Source organism: Antennarius striatus, chromosome 17 (genome assembly GCF_040054535.1).
Source record: "Antennarius striatus isolate MH-2024 chromosome 17, ASM4005453v1, whole genome shotgun sequence".
NCBI classification, from domain to species: domain Eukaryota; kingdom Metazoa; phylum Chordata; class Actinopteri; order Lophiiformes; family Antennariidae; genus Antennarius; species Antennarius striatus.
Window position 1 is genome coordinate 18,025,506 of NC_090792.1, and position 27,132 is coordinate 18,052,637.

The 27,132-nt window shown below is 45.3% G+C and overlaps 1 protein-coding gene across 2 annotated transcripts in view; it reads left to right on the forward strand.

Annotated features, from left to right (window-relative positions):
- Positions 1–2,223: 2,223 nt before the first annotated feature.
- LOC137611030 (glutamate receptor ionotropic, NMDA 3B-like) overlaps positions 2,224–27,132 on the forward strand; it is a 65,017-nt gene continuing 40,108 nt past the window's right edge. The window contains exon 1 of one of the 2 annotated variants that reach the window (XM_068338996.1): positions 2,224–2,997. In XM_068338996.1, coding sequence (XP_068195097.1) covers positions 2,479–2,997 — 519 coding nt within the window. In that variant the 5' untranslated portion in view covers positions 2,224–2,478. The remainder of the gene's footprint in view (positions 2,998–27,132) is intronic. The other variant, XM_068338994.1, reaches the window with a different exon arrangement.

A 27,132-nucleotide genomic window follows, 5' to 3' on the forward strand; every position in this document is an offset into this window, starting at 1 on the left:
GGTTCACACAGTGAAACCACCATCATGAATTCTGGACGCCTCCTGCTGAGATTCTCTCTTCCCAGTAATCCCAGAACACCCAGTGCTTCCATTAGTCATGCTGCCACTTATCAGCCCGTCAGGTTGTGTCTATACTTAACAATCCATATAATTCATTTCACAGTTAATTATTTTGCACTCGGGGGGATTTGATTTGCGCTCCTCTTTTATTCTGTGAGCCTTCCTCTGAGTGATTTTGATATTTTTAGTCTTGTATTAATTTCACTGGTAAAATGGGAAAGAACACGACAGTAACTGACTACAGTTACACACTTTCCTCCCTAACAGTAATTATGATCGTGTATCTGCAGGCTTTACCATTTAGTCGCTGATAATAAAGAGTCTTGTTTTTATTAGACAAAGGTGTTTACCCTAATTGTTACCTGATCAATACGCCCCGCGGTGGAGCGAAAAACAAAGTTGGAGGAATAATGATCAGGTGTTGATGCACTTCAGGCAGATATAGGCGAAAAGGAAACGTCTCATCATTGTTTTTTTTGTTTATTACGGGGTTGAGCCCTCACTGGTGTGAACCAGACTCGACCTGATCATCCGTCATCATCTCCTGAGCAAACAGGATCCACGTTGCTGAGTCTGCTCTCGGTATTCCTGCTTCAACAGGTTCCTGAGGGACGGAGTGTGAAGATCCATGCAAGTTTAATGCTTCCGGTTTCTGCAGCAGAACAAAGCCCAGAGCCGGGGTTTCATCTCGGGATGGAGCAAATAGAGCAGATGACAGGTGCGATGCTGGCAAGACGGGTATGTCAGGTGCGGCGCCGGGCGACCCGGCGGGCAGTGACCTCGATCCAGAGGAAGGCCGCTTGTCTGCGGCGAAGCCTCTGACCCGGTTCTGCAGCATCAGCTGAACCGAGGTGGGGGAGGGAGGGTGACGACACGCCGTCAACTGCATCCCGCCGCTTTCGCCCTCCGCCATCGCTAATGGAAGGATATTAGATTAGAGGTGAGAGCAGGCGGGCCCAGTGCGAGGACTGAGTGCTGTCCGGCGTGTGAAGCCAAATTAGCATTCGCACTCCATCTTTTTTTATGGCACCGGTGATGAAAAGACGACGGCCAATGTTCAGTCTGGTCCAGTGGGAGCAGATGAAGCGATGGCGGCACGCTGTTAGCGTTGTGTTAGCCAAACTAGCACAGCCGGCGCTCGCAGGTTGAGGTTAACCTCAAAAAAGGAAAGATCACCATTTAAAACAGACTCAAGTTCTCAGTCCTGATTAAAACAGTCAGATCAGAACAAAATGTCTCTGTTCTGACCGTCCAGGGGGGTGGGGGGGGGAGACGGGTTCCGGAGAGCGGAGGTGAGGAAGTCTTGCTCCGCTAAAATAATTAATCCTCTGAAGGTCTGAGAGCATTTTCACGTTTCCTCCTGAATTTTTACGGTTTTTGCATAAATAATAATTGAGTTTATTAGATCCACCTTTTGCAGGAGCTTTGTGTCCAATAGGGCTTCCGTACGTCCCAGAGCAGACCCAGACCCAAACCTGGACGTCCCGTCTCCATGGGAACTCAACTTAAATCCCTCAAATCTGGTCTTGAACCAGTTTTCTAGGTAAAATATATGGTGGGAAATGCTCATGTGACGTCATAGGTGGCGCTGTGGAGCCATTTTTCTGTAGGTCAGGTCAAAATGTTTATTGCTTTATTGATAATTTTTTTTAAGTTGAAGTTGGGAGAAATTTTCCAAGATTTCTGTCCAAATACGTGAAATCTAAATAGATGAGAGCTATGACAATACAGGTGGGACTAAAATTTGGAACTACCAATCAGAAAGCAGCCTCAGGTCACGTGCTTTGTCAAAAGTTGAACGTCTTCCAGAGAATAAGAATAAAACCCAGCTCAAGCTGAACGAGGCAACTAAGAATTTATATTATTTAACATTTTCTAAGGCACTCTTTAAATGTTTTAACAGCTTCCTCTGGAGAATCCTCCAGATCCGGATCAAGTCCAGAACTGATCCTGAATCTGATCCTGATCCTGGCTTTGCGTCAAAATTCAGCGAGAACTGAGATGGTGGCGCGTGGACACGCACGCACACACACGCACACACGCACACACACACGCACACACACACACACACACACACACACACACACACACACACACACACACACACACACACACACACACTCCTCTCCAGCAGAGGCGGACAGACGCGGGGAGCCTCTCGCAGCTGTGTGCGCTCATCTCTCCCTCTCTCCCCGCAGCGCGTCTCTTCTTCTCCTCCTCCTCTGAAACTTTGAGGAGGTGAAACGTCAAACCGGCGTCAGATCACCGACAGCAGGAGAGAAACCAAACGGAGGCGAGGAGGGGGGAATAACCCATCCGGTCCGAGAGCAGCAGCGGAGGAGCGGGAGAAAGAGGGAGCTATGCCATCTCCCGCTGAGCGGAGCCCAGTCCTCCTCTGTCGCCTGTCGGAGCTGCAGCATGCCGTCCCTCTCCGGACTCTGGACCCGCCGCCGCGCCCCCGGGAGATGTCACCCCATCCTCCCGCTGCTGCTCCTCCTCTCCACCGCCACTTCCTCCCCGGAGCCCTGCTTCCTGCACCCCCAGCCCTGCCACATCCTCGCCCGGATAGGACACACCGTGCGCCTCGGCGCGCTCCTGCCGTCCCGTCAGCCGGCACGGATACAAAACGCGCTCAACCGCGCCCTGGCTAGCCTCCGGCACCAGAGCGCAGGAGCGGACCCCTCCACCGGCTCCCCCCAGGCGGCTCCCCTGCTGCCCTACAACCTCAGCCTGGAGGTGGTGGCGCGGTCCCCCGCGGGAGGAGACCCGGAGTCGTTGTCCCGGAGCGCCTGTCAGGAGCTGGTGGTCAGAGGGGTGTCCGCCGTGATCGCGTTCCCGCGCTCCACGGAGGAGCTGATCCAGCTGGAGTTCCTGTCGTCCTTCCTGGAAATCCCCTTCATCTCCATCCTGGAGGACACAGAGCCTCTGGTGACTCAGGTGTGTGTGTATGTGTGTGTGTTCGTGTGTGTGTGTGTGTGTGTTTCACCTGTTACTGTATTTAAAGGATGGTGGAACACTGGAGGTTCTGGATTTTATTGCTTTTTTGGTTTTTGAACAGGTTTCCCTTCCTGAAAAAAAAAATCACACCTGATTTTATTGGTTAAAAATCTCTTGATTACCTGTGAGAATGAATGAATGAATGAATGAATGAATGAATGAATGAATGAATGAATGAATGAATGAATGAATGAAAGACTGTCAGACAGGAAACGGCATCGACTCCCTGAAAGAGTCAGAAACTGTGTGTGTGTGTGTGTGTGTGTGTGTGTGTGTGTGTGTGTGTGTGTGTGTGTGTGTGTGTGTGTGTGTTCAGACACTCCAGGAGTTTTCTTTTACATCCTGATAGATTCATCAGTTGGAGATTAAGTCCTCAGTTACCTGTAATCTGTTGGGTTTTTCTGGAATATTTCTGAAGCTGCAAGTTTGAAAACGACAGGTGGGAGTCAGACTGATGCTAACATGCTAACCTGATGTTTAGCGCCGGTCGATCCAGTATTCAGCTGGTGATTAAACCCTAAATGTTGATGTCATACATGTGGCGGCGTACCAAAACGAAATAATCTGATAGCAGAATGCTAACATGTTGTCCTGCGATAGCACTGCTAAGATGCTAAATGATGAAGCCATACCTGTGGTGGTGTACCGAGACTAGGCAGTTAGCAGAATGCTAACCTGGCGTCCTGTTTTAGCACCTTGCTAACATGCTTAAGTCCATTCAGCATCGGTATCATACAACGTTAACGGTCGTGGTTCTGATTGGTTGTAGCAATTGTTGACATGTTTTCACATCTCTCACATTTAACCACATTTAATGAGGAGGAGGAGGAGGTCTCCCTGTTACCATGGTAACACATGTGTCCATGTCGATTGACAGGTGAGATGTGGTGAGGCCATCAAGGGGTAGACTATTACGAGGTTAAAGGAAGCAGTCACGCCTCTGGAGGTTTTTGTGGTGATAATCAGAATAACCACTCCGAGAGGCGATCAGAACAACACAAACAAACAACAACACAAACACAAGTGTGTTTATTCCAAATGAAAGGCTTCAGATTGTGAAGTTGCAGCACTAAATCTTCTCCTGCTGCAGATTGTGGTGTTCACATCGATCCGTGTCGAATGACCCTCCAGGCCTCCACATGCATGTGTAATGCGTTGTCACTCTGCCAGCCGCTCAGCTTTAAACGCTGTTGTCTTTAAGGAGTCCTGTTGTGTGTCTGTGGTGGTGGACTGGCTCCAGGTCAGGGTCTACGCTACAGACGCAGTGGGTTTTGGCATCTTTAAAGGTGAATCTTTCATACGCAGACAGATGGACGGATGAATGATTGAACAGCACCGTAAGAAGCAGACAGCGGTCAGAGATAGAGATCAGGATCCAGGAAGTCAGAGGATAAACAGCTCGTAACTGACCAACAAATAAAACAAAGGTGAAAAGTCAGCACCAAGGACTCTGCTCCTGGACTGCTTCCTGACTCCAGAGAACTTTGATCCAGACCTTTTCTCAAGTCTTAATCAATCAGAAACAATCACTCAGTGGAGGGAAATGGGCCGGAATAAAAAGACTAAAGAAAAGCTAACCCAAACCCAAACTAAACCTCACCAAATTAACCCTAATCTAAACTAACCTAAATCCAAGCTAGCACAAACCACAAATAACCCAAACCCAAAGTAACCCTAACCCAAAATAACACAAATACCAAACTTGTCAGAGTTTGGTATTTGTGCTGGAGTGTGTCATGAGGTGGGGCCAAACTTATGGGCAGAGCCTCGTCTCCACACCTGTCCATAATCGCCACACCTGTGCCTGATCAGGCGGATTAGCCTGAGGCTTTTTAAGACGGCTTCTCCTTTGGTTTTGTACCAGATTGTTTTCTACCCTTGTCCATGCCTCTAGTTTCTTGGACTTCTTGGGTTTTCTTTCCTTGATTTTGTTGTTCGGATTAAATGATCAATGTGAACTTCTCCCCTGGTGTTCTTCATATGGGTCCTAACCCTTCACACTACAAAAGTAAACCTAACCCAATCTACCCATAACCTAAACTAACTCATACTCAAGCTGACACTCACCCGAATTTACTCCAACCCAAACTAAACCCAAAATAACACTAACCCAAAATAAGCCAAACCAACTAACTGAAACCCAATCTAACATTAACCTAAACTAATCTAAAACCAAGCACACACTAACCCAAACTAACCTTAACCCAAACTACATTAAACTAACACTAACCCAAACTAAGCCTAACCTAAAATAACTAAAACACAAACTAACAACAACCCAAACTAACCCCAATCCAAACTAAACCTAACCCAAACTAACACGAACTAAGACTAACTCAATCTAACCCAATCCCAGGCCTACCCAAACGAAGACTAACCCAAACTAACACTAATCAAGACTATCTCCATCTAATCCAGGCCTACCCAAATGAAGACTAATCCAAACTAACACTAATTAAGACTATCTCCATCTAATCCAGACCTAACCAAACTAATCCTAAATAACCTGGAACTATCTTCCCAGTAGCAATCGGTCTCCATGGTAGTACTTCCAGCTCCAATCACAGGCAGAACCAAGACGTTCTTGGTAGGAGAGAGGAAGAGGAGGAGTGTGTGAACTCTTCATCCTGTCGTATCTTTTTGTGGATTACAAATTTGATTTCAGCGAAACTCGTTTGGATGAAAACCGTTACCAGTTGGATGTGTTCATGTTGTGAGGAGTGAGGAAGGAAGAGGCCAGCCAGAGGAACCTCGCCACAAACTGAGCCAGAACAAAAACGACCAACAGCATCTTCCTCAGCCGTTAGTATTTTTAGCCGACATCATCTTCGTCGACGATTTGGCTCGTCTTCCTCAGAGTTTCAGGCTGGATTCTACCAGGACCTTCATCACCAACAAAAGATGTGGGACATTAAGTTCCTCAACAGATGGGTGGCTAGCTTTTGCTGCTCCGGGTCTCATGGCAGCATGGGATCATGGGAGTTTTTCCTCATTCCTAAACAATCACCGTTAATGAAAATCTACAATCACGGTTCACGGATGAGCTTTTACTCACATTAGTCGTGACTTCCTCCCTCATTCTCCGCCCCTCCCTGGAGATTCCAGCCACAGAAATGAAACGCTCCGTTTACTTTAATAAAAACAGAGGCTCCGAGTTTCAGCATCGCTGTTAAAATATGAGACAAAGTAGGGAACACAAAGAAATAAAGAACGAAGGTCTGGAGGCTGTCAGACAGGAAATGGTCCATATCTTCAGAAACAGTTCAAGATGTGAAATCAAAGCTGTTTTATTATGAATGTGTAAAATATAAAAAGCAATAATGCCAGCAGTTAAATCCGTGTTAATTTGATTTAATTAATTTAATGTCTCCTTTGTCAGGGAGTCAAGGGTTCACAGTCCACACCGGAATTCTGGAAAGGAATCAAGATCAACTTTAATGGTTTAATTTGCATAAAACAAAAATGAAAAGCTAATTTTTCCCATCGTCAAGCTATCGCTAAGCTAAAGTAGATTGCGGGAGGCGGGGCAGGACGTGACAAACAGGGAATGGTACACTCATAGTAAAGCAAAGGTAGCATTCTGATTAACATGCTGCTAACATCTTAGCACCAGGGGGGAGGAGAGCTTCTGAGACTGGGGGGGGGGGGTGGTGACACCAAACAAACGCTTCTTGCCAAGCATTGCCACCTTGCCATCACAGACGAATCCAAAGCGAGGAGGTTTGCTTGGACGGTTTTGGACAGAGATTCGTCTAGTACCACATTTGAAGTGAAGATTTTTTTCTGCAGGGCGTTTGGAAAGGAGTTTGAGATTTTTCTGGAAATGGAAGCGAATCAGAGGGAGGAAGGATGAAATCTGTCAGAGAAGTTTTACACAAATTTATGGCACCAAAAAAAATCAAAAGGAGACTTCATGAGTTTCCATAAAGGAACAGACGACATCATCAAGGTAAAGAAGAAACAGTCAAGGTGGACGACATGAATCAGAAAGTGTCGTCTAAAGAAATCATGTGATCACAAATGGATGAAGCCCCTCCTTCATCTGGAGTCACATGTTTTTGGGTCGTCAATAGAAACGCTGATGTTCTCTTAACGGAGGATCTGGATCTGATTATGTTCTGGAGAGAACTTCTTATGCTCAAAGGTACATTAATACGTTTAAAGGGATCAATAAAGTTAAATTCTTCTTGTTCTTGTTCTCCTTGTTGCTCTTCTTTTTGTTCTTATACTTCTGTTCTCGTTCTTGTTCTTCTTGTTCCTGTTCTTTTTGTTCTTCTTCTTCGTGTTCTTGTTGCAAACTTCCTGATATAATGCACTAATTTTTGAATTGTATTTCCTATTATTTATTGGTGTTTAGTGTCTTTGAAGTTTCATCTAATGAACAATTGTAAAACGTTCTGAATGTGATTGAAGCTTTTTTGCACAAAATCTTCTTTCTTCTGAAGCACTTTAGTGCTTTCATCTAATGTAAAATTGCAAAATGTTGGAATGTGATTAAAGTGTTTTTGCAAAAAATCCAAAAAATCTTTTTCTTGTTCTTCTTTTTGTTCCTCTACTCCTCCTTCTACTTCTTCTTCCTCAACCTGCATTATCTCAGCTGCCTGCAGGGGGCAGTGCCCCATCTTTTGCGCTATCTGTTACTGTAATCCAATAAAGACTGACCCCCACCTCATAGAGGACAAGCCGATGCACCGACAGATGGACGGACGGACGGACGGACTGATTGATGGATGTCGGACCCCTCATCCGTCCTCCTCTCTGCTTCGTCAGACTCGCTCTGGGAGAGGAAGTGTTTATTCCTCCCAAACTACTTAAGCTAATTACAGTTGGCGTTTGACCCCCCCCAGCTGTAAATCTCTACGTCCATCGATGGCAGCGATGATGATGAGGGTAAAGGGAGGGGGGGGGGGAGAAGACGGTACAGCGGAAAAGGCGGGTTGGAGGAAAAAAGAAATGGACTTGTAATTCCCATCAGGGCCTTAATGGCTGTTTGGAAGGTGATTCGTTCCTGATAAGGAATTAAACGAATATGAGTGAAGAAATCCCCAAAAATAACCTTAATTAACTTGAAAACGGAGGAGCCGTGTGTTTGGGATTGGTTTTCCTCTAGTATGATGGGACGCGTTATTATGGAGAGAAATAATTCCGGCAGATTTAATTGAAAAGAGCGCCACCGCTTCAGCCTTTTTTTGAAGTGGCTCACCATTGTGGAGCGTCGGCTGATATCACAGGAATTATTCCGTGGATCATGATTTCTGCTCCGGCAGCGAGGCTGAAGGGAAGCTTCTGCTGATTCCTCCTTCTGATTGTGGGAGATGGGGGTTGAGGGGTGTGTGCTGTGAATGCATTGTGGGGTCACATGGGAGTCTATCGCTTGGACTTAACCTCCACCGTGTTTGGGCATTGAACGCAGATTATTTTTTCCTCTTTCGTGGCTCAATTAGTTCCACGTTTAGTATTCCCTCTCGGAGACGGAGCGTGGCGTACGTGTTTCAAACGCGCCGCGTCCGCCTGACCTTCATCCCATCAACATTAACGAGCAAAGACACCGGGCCCCGGATCAAGAACGGTCCCACAGGAAGCCGGTACCCGCTGGATTCAGTCGTTTCTACTGAGAGTCGGTGAAGATGAGGAGTTACCGGATCATTCTTCAACCGCATCACCAACCGGAATAAAAATCCTGGATCTGGGATCACGGGATTAAACATCTATTTAAATGAATTCTCTTCTGCATGGAGGCAGGTTCCTGACTTCAGCTCTCACAGCGTTTGAACGTCACACAGATGATTTGCTTTTAAAGCTTGGTTGCATTTTCCTGCACTGTAAAAAAAAAAGTAACTAAAATACAAGACGTTTTGTTATTTTTCCAAAATATTAACAATAATAATGTGGTGGCGCAGTGGGTGTTGCTGTCTCCTCACATCAATACAGTTCTGTGTGTGTGTGTGTGTGTGCGTGCTTGTTTGTCTTGCATGTGGCTCCCCGGTGCTCTGGCGTCATGCTCAGAGTGTCCCCTGCCTCTCGCCTGCAAGTCAGCTGTGAAAGGCTCCAGCACCCCGTGAAATTTAAAAACTAGATGATTTATCTCAAGTTTCCAGATGGAACCACAACCAAGCTGTACTCAAGTACTCCTGTACTCCTGTACTCCACTCCTGTACTCCTGTACTCTACTCCTGTACTACTGTACGCCATTACTCCTGTACTCCTGTTGGTACTCCTGTACTCCAGTACTCCTGCTGGTACTCCTGTGCTCTACTCCAGTACTCTGGTACTCCAGTACTCTAGTATCCTGCACTTCGGCTGGTATTCCAGTACTCCTGTACTCCTGTACTCCTGTACTCCTGTACTCCTACTGGTGATCATGTACTCCTGTACTCCTGTATTCCTGTACTCCTGTACTCCAGTACTCCTGTACTCCTGTACTCCTGTACTCATGTACTCCTGTACTCCAGTACTCCCGCTGGTGATCCTGTACTCCTGTACTGTATTCCTGTACTCTACTCCTGTGCTCCTTTATTCCTGTACTCTGCTCCTGTACTGCGGTACTCTAGTACTCCTGCACTCCTGCTTGTACTTCTGTACTCCAGTACTCCTGATGGTACTCCTGTGCTTCACTACTCCTGTGATCCTGTACTCTTAATACTCCTGCACACTCCTCCTGTACTCCAGTACTCCTGTATTCCTGTACTCTAGTACTCCTGTACTCTAGTACTCCTGTACTCTAGTACTCCTGTATTCTAGTACTCCTGTACTCTAGTACTCTAGTACTCCTGTACTCTAGTACTCCTGTACTCTAGTACTCCTGTACTCTAGTACTCCTGTACTCTAGTACTCATGTACTCTAGTACTACTGTACTCTAGTACTCCTGTACTCTAGTACTCTAGTACTCCTGTACTCTAGTACTCATGTACTCTAGTACTCCTGTACTCTAGTACTCCTGTACTCTAGTACTCCTGCCCTGAACTCCTTTGTGGAACAGGATACAGTAACTTTTCCACACGCTCATGCGGTTTTTAATGTTTATAACGTCGAAGCACCTTCTTGGTTCCGACAGGGAGCTGCAATCCATCCATCCTGCAGTCTTTCATTAAGTCACTTCATTTTTAATGACGTGCCTCATTCTGCTGAGTAAAACGAAGATTACAACAGTAAAAAACCCAATTTGCGACTTTGAATGAAATTACATTTTAATCCAGGGACCCAGCTGAATACGACGCATTGTGGCTCCGAGCCGGCGAGGACGCACACGCTGCACACGCGTTTCACACACGCTCTGCACACGCTCTGCACACACACACACACACACACACACACACGAATCCCTGCATGTGTGTGTGTGACTCCCATTCAGCCACTGTTCTGTGCTCACTAAAGGTTATTACGCCTAATGAGGCTTTACCAGCCTGCGCTGCCGTCAGTCTTTTCTTCTGGCCGATGAGGGTATTTGTGCTCCGACCACAGTGGGAGAAACGAGTGGAAAGACGCGGATGGGACTTCCTGTTAGCCGGAGCCTCAAGGCATGAGTCGAACGGCCTCTTAACGCAAACAGCTCCGTCGTATCGCTTTATTGCTCTTATGATGACAGTCGAGGCCCGGCTTGACTGAGCCACGCTAATTGGGCAGAGCAGAACCCGCCGAACGTCTCGCCATCGGGACCGTGGAGGCCTGCTTTTTAGCCGCCTCGCTTCAGCGTGCTGCTCTAATGTGGTTTTCCCCCCTCTGGGAACACAAACACCTCCCATAAAGTCCACACCAGTTCATACGCTCTACGCCAGGAATGAAGAGATGAAGCGGCGTGATGGAGAAGAGAGAGAGAGGGAAGTGATGGGGTGACTTCACGGTAGAGGGATTCATGGGGGGAGGTGGGCAGGGATCAAGAAATGAGGGATCAAGGAAGAAAGAAGGAATGCTGGAAGGAGGGATTAAGGGAAAAATGGTTTGGATTGAGAGGAGGAAATGTGGATGAGGGAAAGATGGTGGAGGAAAGGAGAAAAGAAGAGGAAGGTGTGGAGAAAAAAAAATAATGAAGGATTAAAAAAATAAAAATTGGGATCCAGCAGATGAAAGAAGGAATCAAAGACAGGTGGAACAGATGCTGACAGATGTCTGTGGGACGTCCTGAGCGGGTGTCAGAGCGCCGGGTTGGATAAACGCCCACAAACGAAGACGAACATCCAAAACTGTAAGACGAGGAAACGGGCAAAGTCAGGCGGATGGAGAGAGGTAGGGGACGGACAGCCAGACGCTGTCAGAGATGAAGATATCTGGGAGACGGGCGAGGTGCCGACAGGAGGATGAATGATGGGGAACCCCCCAAGTAACTTCTGTGTTTCTTCTGGGATATTTATGTCAGGATTTGGCGAGAGAGCGGCGATGATTTAAAGCCCATCTGGACGGGCTTCAGCAACACCTGCCTGAGGAGGAGGTAGGGGGGCAGGTAGGGGGGTGCTTATGAGACCCCCGATGGCACATCAGTGGATTCATATCCCATCACAAACATGCCTCCTTTACAGCTACATGTGTACGAACGGGACCGTTTGGCTCCAGCGCAACAGCTCAGATGTCATCATTAGAACAGATTCCTGGACGGGTCAGAACCAACAACACGTCGGCTGACTGAGGAGAAGCTAACAGGTTTATCAAAAATATATTTTAAAACAATTGAATTTGATTGATTTTATCGATTAAAAACACCCAAAAACAAAAGGGTGGAATAACAAGAACAAAATGCCATCGCAGAAATTTTCACTCATTTGTTTGGGATGAGCTGGAAGCATTTTGAAGTTAGTATTTTTATGTGTTGATGAGTGATGCTGATTATTATGGGGTGTATCCGCCGGAACTGTCACCTCTAAACATTATATAAGTCATTATATTTATCACGTACTTTCTTTCTGTAATTTTATACAAGGGCTTCCAACTGGGCTTCTGGCTAGGTAATTCTCCGAGACTCTGTTGCCTAGCAACACAGCTAAACATCTGAATCAGACACTCTGATTGATTACGATGGGTTCCACTTGAGCCAATTGGAGCGCCCAGTTTAGACATGTTACGTCAGTGGCAAACATGGAGCTCAATAACAGTCGAGGCAGACGTTCTGAAGACCGCGTGACTTTGGGAGGAGTTCACCTGCCTTTCTTTGGAGTAGCCCCGCCCACCTCTCCAGACATTATAAAGTCAGTTTTGACTTTGGGAGATGTTTTCACCTCAGGAGGAGTTCTGATATCGCCTCAGAAAAAAACTGGAGGTGTGTTCACACAGAACTAAAGTGGGTTAACCCTGACTGTCGCCAGGTTCTCGCCATCAGGGGCGTCGCTGCCAAGGCTGTAGGGTCAGCATTAGCCCCGCCTTCCAGCTAGCAGACATTCAAGGCTAAGCTATCTCTGTTATCTCATAGATTATTCACTGTAAAATGACACACAGGTGTGTGCAAATGATACACATGAGTGTGACAATGACATAGGCATACGCAAATGACATACAGGTGTGCGTAAATGACACAGGTGCATGCAAATGACACACAGGTGCATGCAAATGACACACAGGTGCACACACGCTCCTCTTGTCACACCTGTTGTCTGGTTCACACACACCCTGACATGACAGCTACAGCTCTGCTGCACGCACGGTTGGATGCACACGCTCAGTCAGATGGAGCATCCAACATACGCAGGCATTGGTCAGGAGTCTCCTCTTCTTCTTCCTGTAGTGACCTTTGTGTTCGAGGCGCCGCCACGAAGCAGAACCGAGCAGAGCGTCGTCCCGGGACGACTGTGAAACGTCAGGACGATCTGATATTCATATGCACAACAGCGCACACATAAACACTATTTATGAGCTGGAGGAGACGCAGACGCGCCGCAGCCGTCAGGGAAGAGGAAGGCAATGGACGAATGAATGAGGCAATAAACGACAGCTTAAGGATGGGGTGACACAAGAAGAAAAGAGGAGACAGAAACAAAGAAAAGCTGTAGAGAAGAGAAACAGGATGTGATTAGTCTTCTTTCCTCGTTGCCCTTCTAACAAAGGACAGATCGTCCTCCAGGTCCCGCTAAGGCAGCGTCCCACATACCACACGCCAAGTCACGCAAGACAGCGCAGCGATATTTCACTTTGCTTCAGTTCAGAAACATCCCTACCCCTGCACCCCCAATTTAACCACCGTGATCTGGAACATTGGACACATAAAATCATCTCCCCCCAAAAAAAATCACATCTGAAACCTGTCATAGGAGGAGATCAGGTGACTTTCTGAGTGATTAGGTGATCATCTTCCCGATTGACTGATCGAGGTTTGTCATCTTTGTCCAGTTTATGTTCTCTGCTATCGTCTGTCTTGGTCTGATCACCAGGAGTCACCTTATTGTTGATCAGCTGATCAGTGATCACATGACGTGAACGCAGTTTAAATCCTTTGTCTGTCCTCGTCTTTACTTCCCTGCCGGATGAAGGACAGAGGAAGAAGAGATGGGCGTCGGCCTCTCTCTGTCCCGCCTCCGGCCAGTGTCCTCATAATTTTGAGGAGCCCTCACCATCAAACAGTTTACAGGCACAGAAATCTGGAACAGAATAGATGCTTACTGGATAATAAATAAGAATAAAAACACATAATATTAGAATTATTAGCTGTAGCAACCCCCATGACCGGCTGACGACAGTTTTTCCGTATTTAAAAAATAAAATTGAATTGTTTGTGAGTTTAAAGTAAGTTCATATTAACCGAATATTATTGAAAATGCATTCATAAATAAAGTTCAGTACAGAACTGGGAATGGTTATTTCCAGTTTAGCCCGGAGACGAGTTAATTCAGTTTATGTTGGGTTTTTTTAAACTTATCCTAGATTAAGTAAGCCAAGGTAAAGCTGTACAAAGCGTTTGTCACAGATGTCAGTGGGTGACCCCTCACCGGCTACTGGTGGGACTGGACACGCACTGGTTTTATTGGTTGCTTACAGCAGACAGCTGTTGCTCTCCCTGCTCTCCCTCCCATTGTGCTAATTTTCAAAATGCTTGTGTTACAGCTGAAATATTTATTGGCAGCGCTGTAGCCGTAAAGTACCCCTGACGGACCGGGTCGTCCCAATCTGCCCATTCCCTGTCACTTTTTATCAAACCAGTGTGGCTTGAGTAGAACTGGGCTTCAGGTCCGCTGCCAACACTTCCCAGCAGGGACTGGTCTCTGGCGGCGGCGCTAGCCTCTGTCATGATGCTGGTTCTGAACGGTGGTTTTATGTTGGGAGGCCGCGTGGGTGGAGAAATGATGGTCCAGGCTGATGGGAAACTTACATGAATGAGCAGCAGTATAGAAAAGTACTCCAGTGAGAGCAGAGAAAAACACCTGAAAGCAGAAAATATCCACACATGACAAAAACCAGAGCAGCTCGGTTTCCCCTCGAGCTCCTTTTCTATAAGAATCTGTAATGGAGCTCACCTTCACAGAACACAGGTCCCTCTCTGCTGGAAGGTTTAGTACAGGTGTAAATGCTGTTCGCTGTCCTCCCCGAGGAACACCTTGAGCAAGCACTGAAACACGAGCAGTGCATTGTGGGACAGATCTTGTATCTCTACCCTCCCTGGAGGAGTTTATAGTCTCAGATCTGGGTCAGAGTCCCGTGTCTGTAGCTACATGCGGCAATTTTGTTTGGACAAGTAATTGATCAATGACTTGTTTAACTGACAGCTTCATTGATCGCTCAGGTGACTTTGTGTTGGACGGAGACATGCAGCAATGTTCCAGCCAATCAGGAGAGGCTGTGCCTGTGACCTCTGCCCTCTGACCTGCTCACCTTTTTTCCTCATCTTTTTCCAGTGAGAACAGAGCAACGGCTGTTAGTTAGATAAAAATAATAGAAATAAAAATATAGATAAATATAGGAATATAATATAGAGATAATAATATAAATATAAAATAGAGCTAATAATATAAATAAATGGATAAATATAATATAGAGATAATAAAATAAATCGAAAAAAATAATATAGAAATAATATAATAATAATAATATTAATATTATTAATATTATTATTATTAATAATAATAATAATCCTTTATTGTCCCACAGAGGGTAAATTTATGCGATCGTGGCAACGGGGATGGGGGGTCATTCATAAATACTTAAATAATACATACATATTAACATATGTAGAATATGAAATATACTTATTCACATATGGTATACATATTAAGATATATCATATTATTAACAATTTATAATTTATATTTACACTAAAAACTACAGAACTGCATTACAACGGTCATCCGGATTTAATTTAGTACTTATAAGTTAAATCCGTATGAGCGTTGTAATCTATATTGTATAAATACAATATAGCGATAATAATATGATGAATGTTTAAATGGAATATAGAGATAAATGTAATATATATATTTACTACAAATTTACTCACAAATTTCCCCACTGTGGGACAATAAAGGTCTATTATTATTATTATTATTACTAGCTGGCATCACGTTCTTGCTACTCTATGAAACACCACTTATTGAGGCTAACTCCATGCTAACACTATGTCAGTGTTTCCTTCATCAGCATCAGCACATGAACAATGTGACTCGTTTTCCTTTTGTTTTGTTTCTGGGGTTTTGTTGTTGTTGTTGTTGTTGTTGTTGTTGTTGTTGTTGTTTTTACAGTTTTTTTTACCCCCAAACTAACAGTTTCTGGACTTTTCTTAAATGTTGTCACCATCCTTCAACTTCAGGAAATACGTCATTTGTCAGACGGAAGCTGGACTCGTTACCCTGGTAACCAACAAATGAAGGCGAGGTTATTCAGGTTGCGTTTCATGAACCGTCACTGGGCAGACGGGATCGACTCCATGCCTCGGTCGGGGGTTTGTGGGCTTTTTTTTAAGGGATGATGAAATGCGCTGGGGGCCTCATTGTGTGTGGCGTCCACGGACGAGTATTCAGGCCGCGGCGCTGGTCAGCTGTAGATCCTGGCTGGCACTTACAGGATGAGATATTGATTGGCACGCTCACAACTTCCTGCGTCACGTAAATCAGTTTGTGATTGACAGGTCCTGGACACGGAGATGGGCCGGTCCTGCTTTCAAATCAGCATCAGCTGCGTCTCCAGCTCTATTTATTACTGGTGGATATTTTCCAAAACCAAATAATATCGCTGTTTTTCCTCTCAGTGGCTTGTCGGAGATTGGAACGGTCTAAGTGATTAGTTTTTGCACCGGCACAAATTGCGAGGGGGGGAGGGAATTGTCAGCTAGCGTCACCAGGGTCCCCAGGAGGAAGGCATTCAGTCCTCCAGCCATTTAATTATGAGGGCGGCGGACCCCCGGGGGCACGGCGTCATCCGGCTGCAGCGGCGGCATGCTAACAAACTGTGCTGAGTGCCTCTGATTGATCTGCAGCAGTTTAAGGTGGCCGTGAAAAGACAAAGGCAGTGATGGGGTGGGAAAGGAGATGGGGGGGGGGAGGAAAGGAGTAGGGAGGGGTAGGGGGGAAAGGAAATGGGGGGGGAGGTGTGGATTGAGGGATGGAGGAGAGGGGATGCAGGTATCTTTTGTTGCACTTGTAGATTTGAAGGTACCATTATGTAATTACAATAGTTCCCAGGGGAGGGGGGGGGGCAGGGAGTGCACAATAGTGATGTCATCACGCCGTCACTTGAAGCCACAGGATGAATATGGTCCATGTACACAGACCATAATAAAGTCGAGTTCAACTAATCGATCAGTCGTACATTAGAGAAGTGCGTCCTTCCCTCCTGATACTCTTTCGACCAATCACAACAGTTTCTCCATTGGTGTGAAGTTTCTTTTGCTGTCTCGACCTCTGCCCCCACCTCAGGGTAAAGGTCGGAGCCCTCGTTTGAACGGGATGAAGCACCTGCAGAGGGAAGGGGTGGGGTGGGGGGTGTAGGCGGCGAGGAATGAGAAGTTGAGGCAGAGATTCTGCGGCAACTCCACGGAGTCGTCCCTCATTTTTATGGCTTCAATCAAACGTCCTTGAAGCCCAAATCTTCCCTCGTCATGCTGGAGGGATACCTTAAGAGCACGCCGCTCATTGTGTGCTCAGACTTTAATGACGGCCGCTCTAATAACCTCCTTTATGACCGGACCGGGTTCTGATCCGCTTTGGCTCCGGCTCTTCCTGGACCTCGTCTCTGTTCTTTCTGGTCGCTCTTCACCTCTTTGTCTTCCCTACCGTCGCTCTCTTCTGCAGGTCGTCGCTGCCTGTTGTCTGTCAGCCAATCACAGACCTCCGTCCCTGTCAGAGCGGCAGGCCGACGCCCCCCCCCCTGCTGCTACCAGACCGATACAGTTAGTTGGGGGCGTGTAATTCTTCAACTCTGGGGAGGGACGACTTTAAATGTTTTAACTTTGACTTAGTCGTGTTTATTCACCCGTGGAGGGAGGGGGGTCACTCCTGGGTTCTACATGGGGGGGTATAGGGTGTACCCCATCGCCATGGCGACAGCTACAAAGCGCCCAAAAGATGGCTTTCCTCAGGGCTCACCTTTCCTTGAACTTCTAAAAGTTTGGCTTCCTTCCTTCCTTCCTTCCTTCCTTCCTTTCTTCCTCCCTCCCTCCCTTCCTTCCTTCCTTCTTTCCTTCCTTCCTTCCTTCCTTCCTTTCTTCCTCCCTCCCTCCCTTCCTTCCTTCCTTCTTTCCTTCCTTCCTTCCTTCCTTCCTTCCTTCCTTCCTTCCTTCCTTCCTTCCTTCCTTCCGTATTGATTACTCTCTTGCTCCCATCCTTCTTCTTCATATCAGTCCTTCTCGGCGGTTTCTCTCCGTTTCCGTTCATTACTTCTGCACCTCTACCTCGTGTTCTATCCATCAACCCCTACTCTCCATTTCTGCCCCCCCCACCCCCACCCCCACCCCTCTATTGTCCCTCTCATTTCCCACCTGTATGGGATTGCTGTTCAGAGCCATCGAGCTCGGGCGTTAGTAATTCCCTGACCGGAGTTATTTAGCGGCGCTGTGACAGCGAGGGAAATGAAATCACCACTTGTGTGTTTTTCTTTTCCTCTTTCCTCTCGACTGTTTCTCCTCCTCGGTTACCAGAAGCTGCTGCAGGACTATTTTTAGGCAGCTTCCACCTTCTCTGCTTGTAAAAGCCGACCGCCAGACGTTCACTTAGCCACAAATTCTCCATCGTGATTGATGAAGCATTTCCTTATCTGCAGTTGTTTGGCATGAATAGAGAATTCCTCCCCCCTTTCTCCCCCCACCCCACCCCTTCTCTCTCTCCTGTCTATCACTGTCAGACCACAGACAGATTGATCAATCGATCGTCAGCAGCTGACGATTAATTGATCATTTTAAAGGTTAATTTGCTCCCCATTTTCCGATGTAAACTGGATTCAATTTGTTTGTTTGTTTGTTTGTTTGTTTGTTTGTTTGTTTGCTGCTTGGCAGCAGTAAATCTACTGGATGGGTTCCTGTGGAGATGGGATGTTGGTTCTGATCCAAATTCAGATTACAAGAAGTTTCTTTCCTCAGCCATATTTCAAACTTGTGGATAATTTTTCCTGAGGGCGACGACCCGATAAATTTAGTGTGTGTGTGTGTGTGTGAGTGTGTGTGTGTGTGTGTGTGTGTGTGTGTGTGTGTGTGTGTGTGTGTGTGTGTGTGTGTGTGTGTGTGTGTGTGTGTGTGTGTGGGGAGTGGGGGTAAGAGACGGATCCAAGAATGTGTTTCCACGTTTTTTTCACTTTGTGGAGTTTTTTCACTTTTTTTTCCATTTTCCCCCTGAAGGACCGGCGGCTCACAAACGAGTGGAACGAGAGGGTTTTCCACCTCTCTAACGGAGCAGGAGTCTCTCTAAAGCTCCTCTGCGGGTGGATTTGCTCACGCCTGGGTGAAGACGAGTGTGTCGTGGAGTCCCCCCCCCCACCCCACCGCGGGTCGGGGTCAGAAAAGGTGACCGCTGGTGAAACGAGCGAGCGGTTGGGTATACCAGGTGCTTTCTAAGTGGTGTGAAGCGTCACGCTCACGGCTTTCGAATCCTATTCCCCTGGATTCGTTTGCAAAGCGGCGGCTCGAAGTGGGGGTGGGGTGGGGAGGTGGGGGCCTCATGGAGGCCCGGCGGAGGTGACGGATCCGTCCCGGCTAAAGGACAAAACATCTAACGTTCAACAATGATGGATGTGAGAAGTTCTGATCCGTAAATGTCACTTTATCTCTTGGCTATCTTTCAGAAACTAATTCTCGCTCCGTCTTTCTTCTTTTGGAGTGGGGGGGGGGGCAGTTTCTTTCTGCCTCATCCGTCAGACACTCCATCTGATATTAAAGGTGCTAATGCTACACTACCCTTCAGAGATCCCATTCACCTCTGAGACAACCCCACGGCCCTCCTCATCCTCGCTCTCAGTGTTACTAAGATTGGGGGGGGGGAATCCTCCTTCTTATAGGGTCGACCCCCAACACGCCTGTCTACAAATGCCAGGTGAGGAAGAGGCAAACGTGGGGGGGTGGTGGGGTGGTGGATGGGGACTGAGGATGAGGAGGATTTCACTTTGGCGTGAAATCGTGTTATCAGACTGGAGCAGGAGGTTCCAGGCTGGGGGTGGGGTGGGGGGGTGGGGTGGGGGCAGAGGAAATAAGGAAATATTCAACACATGTAATTCTTTCATATTGAAAAATGAGAAATTTACATTAATGAATATTAACTGTAAAGCCCGACATTCGCTGACTGTTTTAGTGCTTCGCTGGGGACGTGCATGCGGTCCGGCCAATGGGATCGGGTGTCAATTTCACGCTTACTTTGTGTCGTACAGCAAACTAAGCTTCAAAGAAACGTCTGGGATTGAAACAGGAGCGTATAATCGCCGACATAATGTCAGCTGGTCCGCTCATGCGTACCCAACTCGCTGCTGGCTTAATCTGTGCCGCCACCGCCGCCGCCGCCGCCGAGGCCGCTGCCGCTGCTCACGCTTTACGGCTTTAAAGCTGTAGGCTGCTCAAGTAAACCCCCCAAAACAGGCCCCGCCCCTTCCTGTCAGAAAATAGGTGTGTTTTTATGTTTATGTGTGTTTATTTGTTTTTTATGCGTGTCTATGCGTGCCAGAAATAAAACCTGTGTCAGAAAGTAAATCCAGAAGACGTCAATTTATTAACTCATCAAAGCTTGTAAGCTCTGTGGTGATTTATTAAAGTAAAAGCACCTGATTGGTTGGCACTGTAGCTCCTCCTACTTCTGGAGTCATCCACATGAACCAGGATGTGGGTCTGATTCTGGTCTATATAGAACCTCAGGTACATTGATTTCTTTCATCATTTATTTGTTTAAAGCACATTTAATGTCGGGGGGGGGGGGCTGGTGCCTCTACCAGCTGAGGAGGGGCATGAAGCGGGGTACACCCTGGAGAAAATGCCAGCTAATTACAGTAAAGACAAACAGTCAAAGTCACACGTTTTCAGATGGGCAACTTCAACTCACCGGCTCACCTCTATGGGATGTTTTTGGGGATGGTGGTGGTGGGGGCTTAGAGAACCAACAGGGGACCCACACAGATGCGGGGAGAACATGCAAACAGAAACCTCCCAGGAGGTGTAAGGGTTGTAGTTCAACCAATCAGGGAGCAAGGCTTCATTTTGCACGAGGCTGATCCGAGTGAAGCACCAACACTGGAGATATCATTGTAGTGTGTTCCACAGCTCGTGTGTGTGTGTGTGTATGTGTGTGTGTGTGTGTGTGTGCGCAAAGAAGAACAATAAGATTATATTCTTCGGAGAGATGATATCCTTCCACCCAAAGGCTGGCTGATGGAAGGGGTGTGTGCGTTGCCACGCATGAGTAACGTGGCTGCAGAGACATATTGTGTTTGCCTATAAACAGCTGTGTGCTCTGTATTATTATTGGTTCTTCATGTTGTATGCATTATATTAATTATTCATTCTTTCTGCCAGCCCACAAAACCAAATCCCAGAAGATTAATGTGAGATTCAGCTTTCCCCACTTCCTGCCTGGCATACCTGACACCCAGCCTGTTTGCTACGCCGCTAGCAGCTAACAGCTGAGTTAATTAAACATCAGGCATAAATCAGGACGAGCGCCATGATGTGGGATATTTGTAAATGATGTGTTCCTCCTCAGGGGCAATGGAGAACACATGTACACCACACACACACACACACACACACACACACACACACACACACGCCATTGTACAGACAGCCGCCCTCTCGTGCCCTTTACACGTTTCAATCAGCATCCGTCAAACACAGGAAGCGGCGCTTCTTCTAATTGACCGAGTCGTTCGCAGATTACGAATTTTCAAGCAGTTCGAACATAATAGGGTCAAAAGGTCACCGCAGGGGCCGCGCACAAATCAGACCAGCTCCGCCGCGCTAATCGAAACGATCTCACGTCACGGAGGAGATCGCCCACTTCCTGTTTCAGATGCCGTCTTTCATGTGAGTCTAATTGGAGGTGACTAAACGCAGCAGGTGGAGCTCCATCACGGATCACTGGTTAATGGTTTCGTCTGTTCGGACACATCGGTTCACACTAGTCTGCTTTTGATCTGGTGTTTCCAGTCATACATCCTCATTAGCTTCATCATATTTAGTCACTTGATCCTGGACATTAAAATTCTTATTCCATCAAAGAAAACCCGTCAGCTGTGTTGTTTCACACCAGTTTAATTTCTCCGCCGTTTAATCCTCTTTATTCAGCGAAGTGACAGCGAGCCACCGTTTGCCTTTATTGATGATAACACATAAGTTATTTTACACGACTACAAGCTGTTCCAATTACCCCCCGGTTAGGAGCAGCGATGGCAGATAAGTGATTAGGACCCACTGCACAGATTTGCCCCATTAATTTGATGCAGCAATTAATACTGAAAATGAGGTAACAGATTTGTAGCCGGATTTTGCTGCAGTGGTGTAGTGATTACATTTGAATATCCCATTGGATTAGAACCATGTGGGTTCTGACACATTATTCTTGTCTTCACGAGACCCAAACACAACCCAGAACCCAATCAGAAACGACCCCAACTAACTGGAATGTTGATTTTGAATCATCAGATCCAGATCCGCATGTAAACGTTTGTATTTATCGTATATGTGAGTGTTGTTGTGACTGATGGATTGATGGTGGTTTTTTAGCACCAGTAAAGCTGCACTTTTTTTTTATTTATTTTTTTTTACTGTAACCTTTAGGAACACGTTCTGTCGACTGTGCGCTGCCCTTTTGTTCCCAGTTTGTATTATTATTTCCTCTGTGTTTGGTGTCAAAGTGCAGTAGTAGGTCGTCTTCCTTTGGTGCTGTTTTCCATCCTTTATTAAATTAACTTCTGTCTGTGTTTAATCTTTTCTTGAATATTTTACCCTGCAGGTCAGCCGATGGTGCGTTTTCACAGCCTGATATAATTACAAGAGTTTTAGTGAAGAATAAAGCAGATAATTGACCACTGGTCGATATCAGCTGACATTTCACCCTCTTAAAAGTCTCACAGGAACTTTGGCTTTAATACATACATAATCAGTCACAGTAATTATTACCTAAATCATTACTGAACATCAAAATTTAAAGTTATGAACACCAGCTGGTATATTTAAATAAATATAAATTTATCGAATAAACTGTAAAAAGAAATCTCATGTTTCATCTGAGTGTGAGTTTCCTAATTATTTACCATCTCAGTAATCCCAATTAAGAATGTGACCAGTGGAGGCTATATCAGAGCTGAAAACGAATAATTAATCATATTGACTAATGGTTTTGCCTCTCAGACAGATGAAATTAACTTTATGAAGCTGGATCCTTGATGAAGCTCTCAGACTATATCTGTGACACCAGATCCTGACATAAAACTAGTTCAGACACAGGTGACTAACACGTTGCTTGCGTGAACCTGAAAAGTGTGGTTTAAGATTTTTCTCATCAATACGCAAAAAGATGTGTGTGTTTATTCCCTTTAATAGAAATCACTTTTGTGAAGCTGAAGCTCCGCTTTAAGTGGTTGATCAGCTCTGACCAATTAAAACCCATGACATAAATACGTAAGTATAGTTTAAAACACAATTAAAAACTAAATTAAATTAAATTAAAACATAATTTAAACCAAAATGAGTTATGAAAAGGTGTTAATTATTTTAAATTGTTAGAATATGAGTATTTAATTGCTTAAAAGTGACTTAAATTAAGGTTTAATAACCTCTTAAAGGGGATGATTAACAGTCTGCCTTCAATAAAACGGTGGTGACACTTCCCCTTTAAGAGCACTTGTTACCGCTGGACTGACCGAGGAGAGAAGCAGGAGAATTAACGAGTGAAAACTTTAATAATAGCTGATTTGAAACCTGCAAAATCACATTTACCTGTTCTATGGTTTATCGGGAACACACCTTACTGAACCATGACGCTTTGTGGGTGAGTTTTGACTCCTTTAATTTAAATTTTACAGATGACGTACTTACTTAATGATGCTTACGCTGGAATTAATTGATGCTAGCTCAGCGCTAATGTAATTGTGTAGAAGTCTGATGCTAGCTCAGCGCTAATGTAGCTATCTGGAGAGCCACAGATACCATTTATTTCTTAATCATTTGATACATTCAGGTTGGTTGGGAAGCATTTTTGTGGATATATGTTGTGGTGAGTGGGTAAATGTAGTTTTGCCACAAGTAGAAATGGGAGTGACGTTGCTGTTTGTGTTAGCCTATGACGCAGCAGGAATGTTTCGTCGCTAAAGTGGGTGTGGTTAAACGCCAGAAAATACGAAAGTAAATTAATCTGATTAATTTGCACAGTTTGTTTTATTGTTGACCTGTTTTGCAATTCAGTTGTTTTTGTTGTTGTGTACCTGGTTTGATTTGGGTAATTTGATAATTTCATATTATGACTATGGGACGACATTATAATTACTATGCTGTCACGCCCACTCCGAGTAGAACAGTCCAACATCATGATTCTATTGGTCAATACATGCTGATTAGCTATTGGCTCCTGTCAAACGTCAATCTATTGGCTCTACTGTACGTTGTTCTGTGGAAACAATGCTGAGGTCCCAGTCTAATTACAAACTGATCATAGATATTGATGATATGGGTGCTATTGGGGAAATTCTTTTTAATAAGAAATGAGGTGCTGATCTGGATGTGGCCCGGGGGCGTGTTGGGTTAATTGGCTATTCATGATAATCCAATAGCAGTTCAATAAACAGGATGGAATGTAATAACAGTTCAGATTTGAGGGTAAAATATTGACATTCAACCACAAGTGTGTGTGTGTGTGTGTGTGTGTGTGTGTGTGTGTGTGTGTGTGTGTGTGTGTGTGTGTCTGTGTGTCTGTGTGTCTGTGTGTGTGTGTCATACTGATGTAATGAAAAAAATCTGATATATTGGTGTATTGTGTCTTGTAAATAAAGCCTTGCACCTCTTTGGTTTCTTAAAGGTTACATCTGAAAGGAGAGGCTGCAGCAAACAATTAGACCTCTGTGTGCAGGGTATGACTAATGGCACATTCACAAGGATAAAGGGGCTCTGGGGCAATGCTAAGTGCACAGTTCTTGTGATATTACTTGCAATTTTTTAAAATTTCTATCATCCCCTCCTCCAGAGTATGTTAAGTACACGTCTTTAGCCCAGAGTAAAAGGCATTGTTTATTTAATGGATTCCTTCAGTGAGCAGAGCAGCAGTGTATTATCCTGTTGAAGCCATCAGCTACATTTATGCATTTAGATGATGCAGAAATCCGCAGTAAAGGATGAGCAGGTACAGATAAACTGCCCTGCTCTGAGGAGGATGGAGATAAAAGCACATAAAGCTGTGGTTTCCAAAACCTGATATATTTCTGTGTGTCACAGACACAAACTGATTTTTATTCCTCTTTCATCACCAAGTAGGTCCGCAGCATAAAACACATCAAAACATGGGGATTGATAAGAAAAGTGTGCTATGTCTTTTGGTAGAGATTAACAAAACGGTTCCTCTATTAAAATTACACAATGTGAAAAACAGTAATAAATAATGTGAAACCACCAAAGTACTGACATCATAATTAGAGCGGTGATATCATTGTTAGAGTGTAGGAGAACTGGTGAATCATTGAAATACCTCATCATTAAATTGTGTTCACTCTGTCAGTTTTGACTCCACATTCATGATGTTGACATGAAAACATAGTAAAATCTGTCTTGGAACTAATGATGCTAATGTGAAAGCTAACAGATATATACAGTATGTACTTGAGGGACTTTCTGTCCATCTGCCTCAAGAATCGACATTTGCAAGCCTAGATATTTACATACAGCTGATGCTGATTGACCGGGCAAATCCACAATCGCATACAGTTACACGGAACTGAATCCTGATTTGCATGGCTGGGGTGACTTTGGCTTACGTGGTTAAAGCATTGTCCAGTTTTCGGAAGGTCATTGGTTCAAGCCCCTGCCCCCTGCAGTCTCCTTTACTCTGATTGGTCCGTTCATTTTATTAGATATTACAAGACAGTGATGAGCTGTGCTCTAGGTATGACAGAGGAGTTCAAGGTGGAGGTGGGACTGCATCAGGGATCAGCTCTGAGTTCCTTCTTGTTCGCTATAGTGATATGAATGCTGACAGACGATGTTAGACAGGAATCTCCATGGACTATGATGTTTGCAGATGACATTGTGATCTGCAGTGAGAGCAGGGAACAGGTGGAGGGGAAGCTAGAGAGGTGGAGATTTTTCCTGTAAAAAGGAGAAGAATGAAGGTTAGCCGCAGTAAGACAGAGTACATGTGTGTGAATGAGAGGGACCCAAGTAGAAGAGTGAGGTTACAGGGAGAAGAGATCAAGAAGGCGGAGGATTTTAAGTACTTAGGGTCAACAGTCCAGAGCAATGGAGAGTGTGGGAAAGAGGTGAAGAAGCATGTACAGAACGGGTGGGTGGAACGGGTGGAGGAAGGTGTCAGGTGTGACGTGTGATAGAGGAGTTTCAGCTAAAATGAAAGGCAAGGTGTACAAAACTGGTGAGACGAGTTTGGTCTAGAGACAGTGTCACTGAGGAACAGACAGGAGACAGAACTGGAGGTAGCAGAGATGAAGATGCTGAGGTTCTCTTTGGGAGTGACCAGGATGGATAGGATCAGGAATGAGTACATCAGAGGGACAGCACATGTTAGAGGTTCTGGAGATAAAGTCAGAGAGGCCAGACTGAGATAGTTTGGACATGTCCAGAGGAGAGATAGTGAATATATTGGTAGAAGGATGCTGAGTTTTGAAATGCCAGGCAGGAGGCCTAGAGGAAGACCAAAGAGGAGGTTTATGGATGTAGTGAAAGAGGACATGAGGGTAGTTGGTGTGAGAGAAGAGGATGCAGAAGACAGGGTTGTGAATCACTTGGAGGCAAGTGATTCACAACCCCTGAAGGGAAAAGCCAAAAGGAGAAGACATATTTTTGGCATTCGAGATCTCCAACAAGAAACCATTACTACTACAATGCCTATAATCATGATGTCATTCTAATTTCATTTTTCTATTATAGTAGTACTTTTAATACTAATATATTTTTACTAGTATGTATATTACTGTTAGTATAATCCTAATATTACCAATCTTAATACAAAAGGATGTACTGCTACTACTATTAATACCTCAAAATTAGTTTTTGATATTAAGATAATTTCCGAATGTTTGTCCTTTTGTCTCTTTCAGTGTGTGTATCGCCGTTAGTAGTTTGTACACCTTAATAATATGGTAATACTGCCGGTTGTTAGCATCACTATGAATCTATGTTTGTTGACGATTCTTCTGGTCCCTGTTTACAACGGCTCCTTCTGAGGTTTGACCCTTCCTGAACTCTACTCCTCCCCGTTTGGATGAATAATCAACAAACCTGCAGAAGTATGACAGTTTATGAAAGTATTTTCCTCCTGAGAGATGTTTATTGCCTGTTGAAATCTCCATCCGACAGCTGCGGTGGTGTTTATGTTTTGTGGTTTCTGCTCGGTTGGATCGTGTGAAGGATGTGTAATCACGGGGGAGCAGCTTACAGAGCAAACAGATGGTGGTCAAGGTCATTGGTTTGAATCCCATGTACTTGAGCAAGGCATTTATTCCTGTCAGTAGTGAAAAGAGATGTTGGTGCTGAGCAGCAT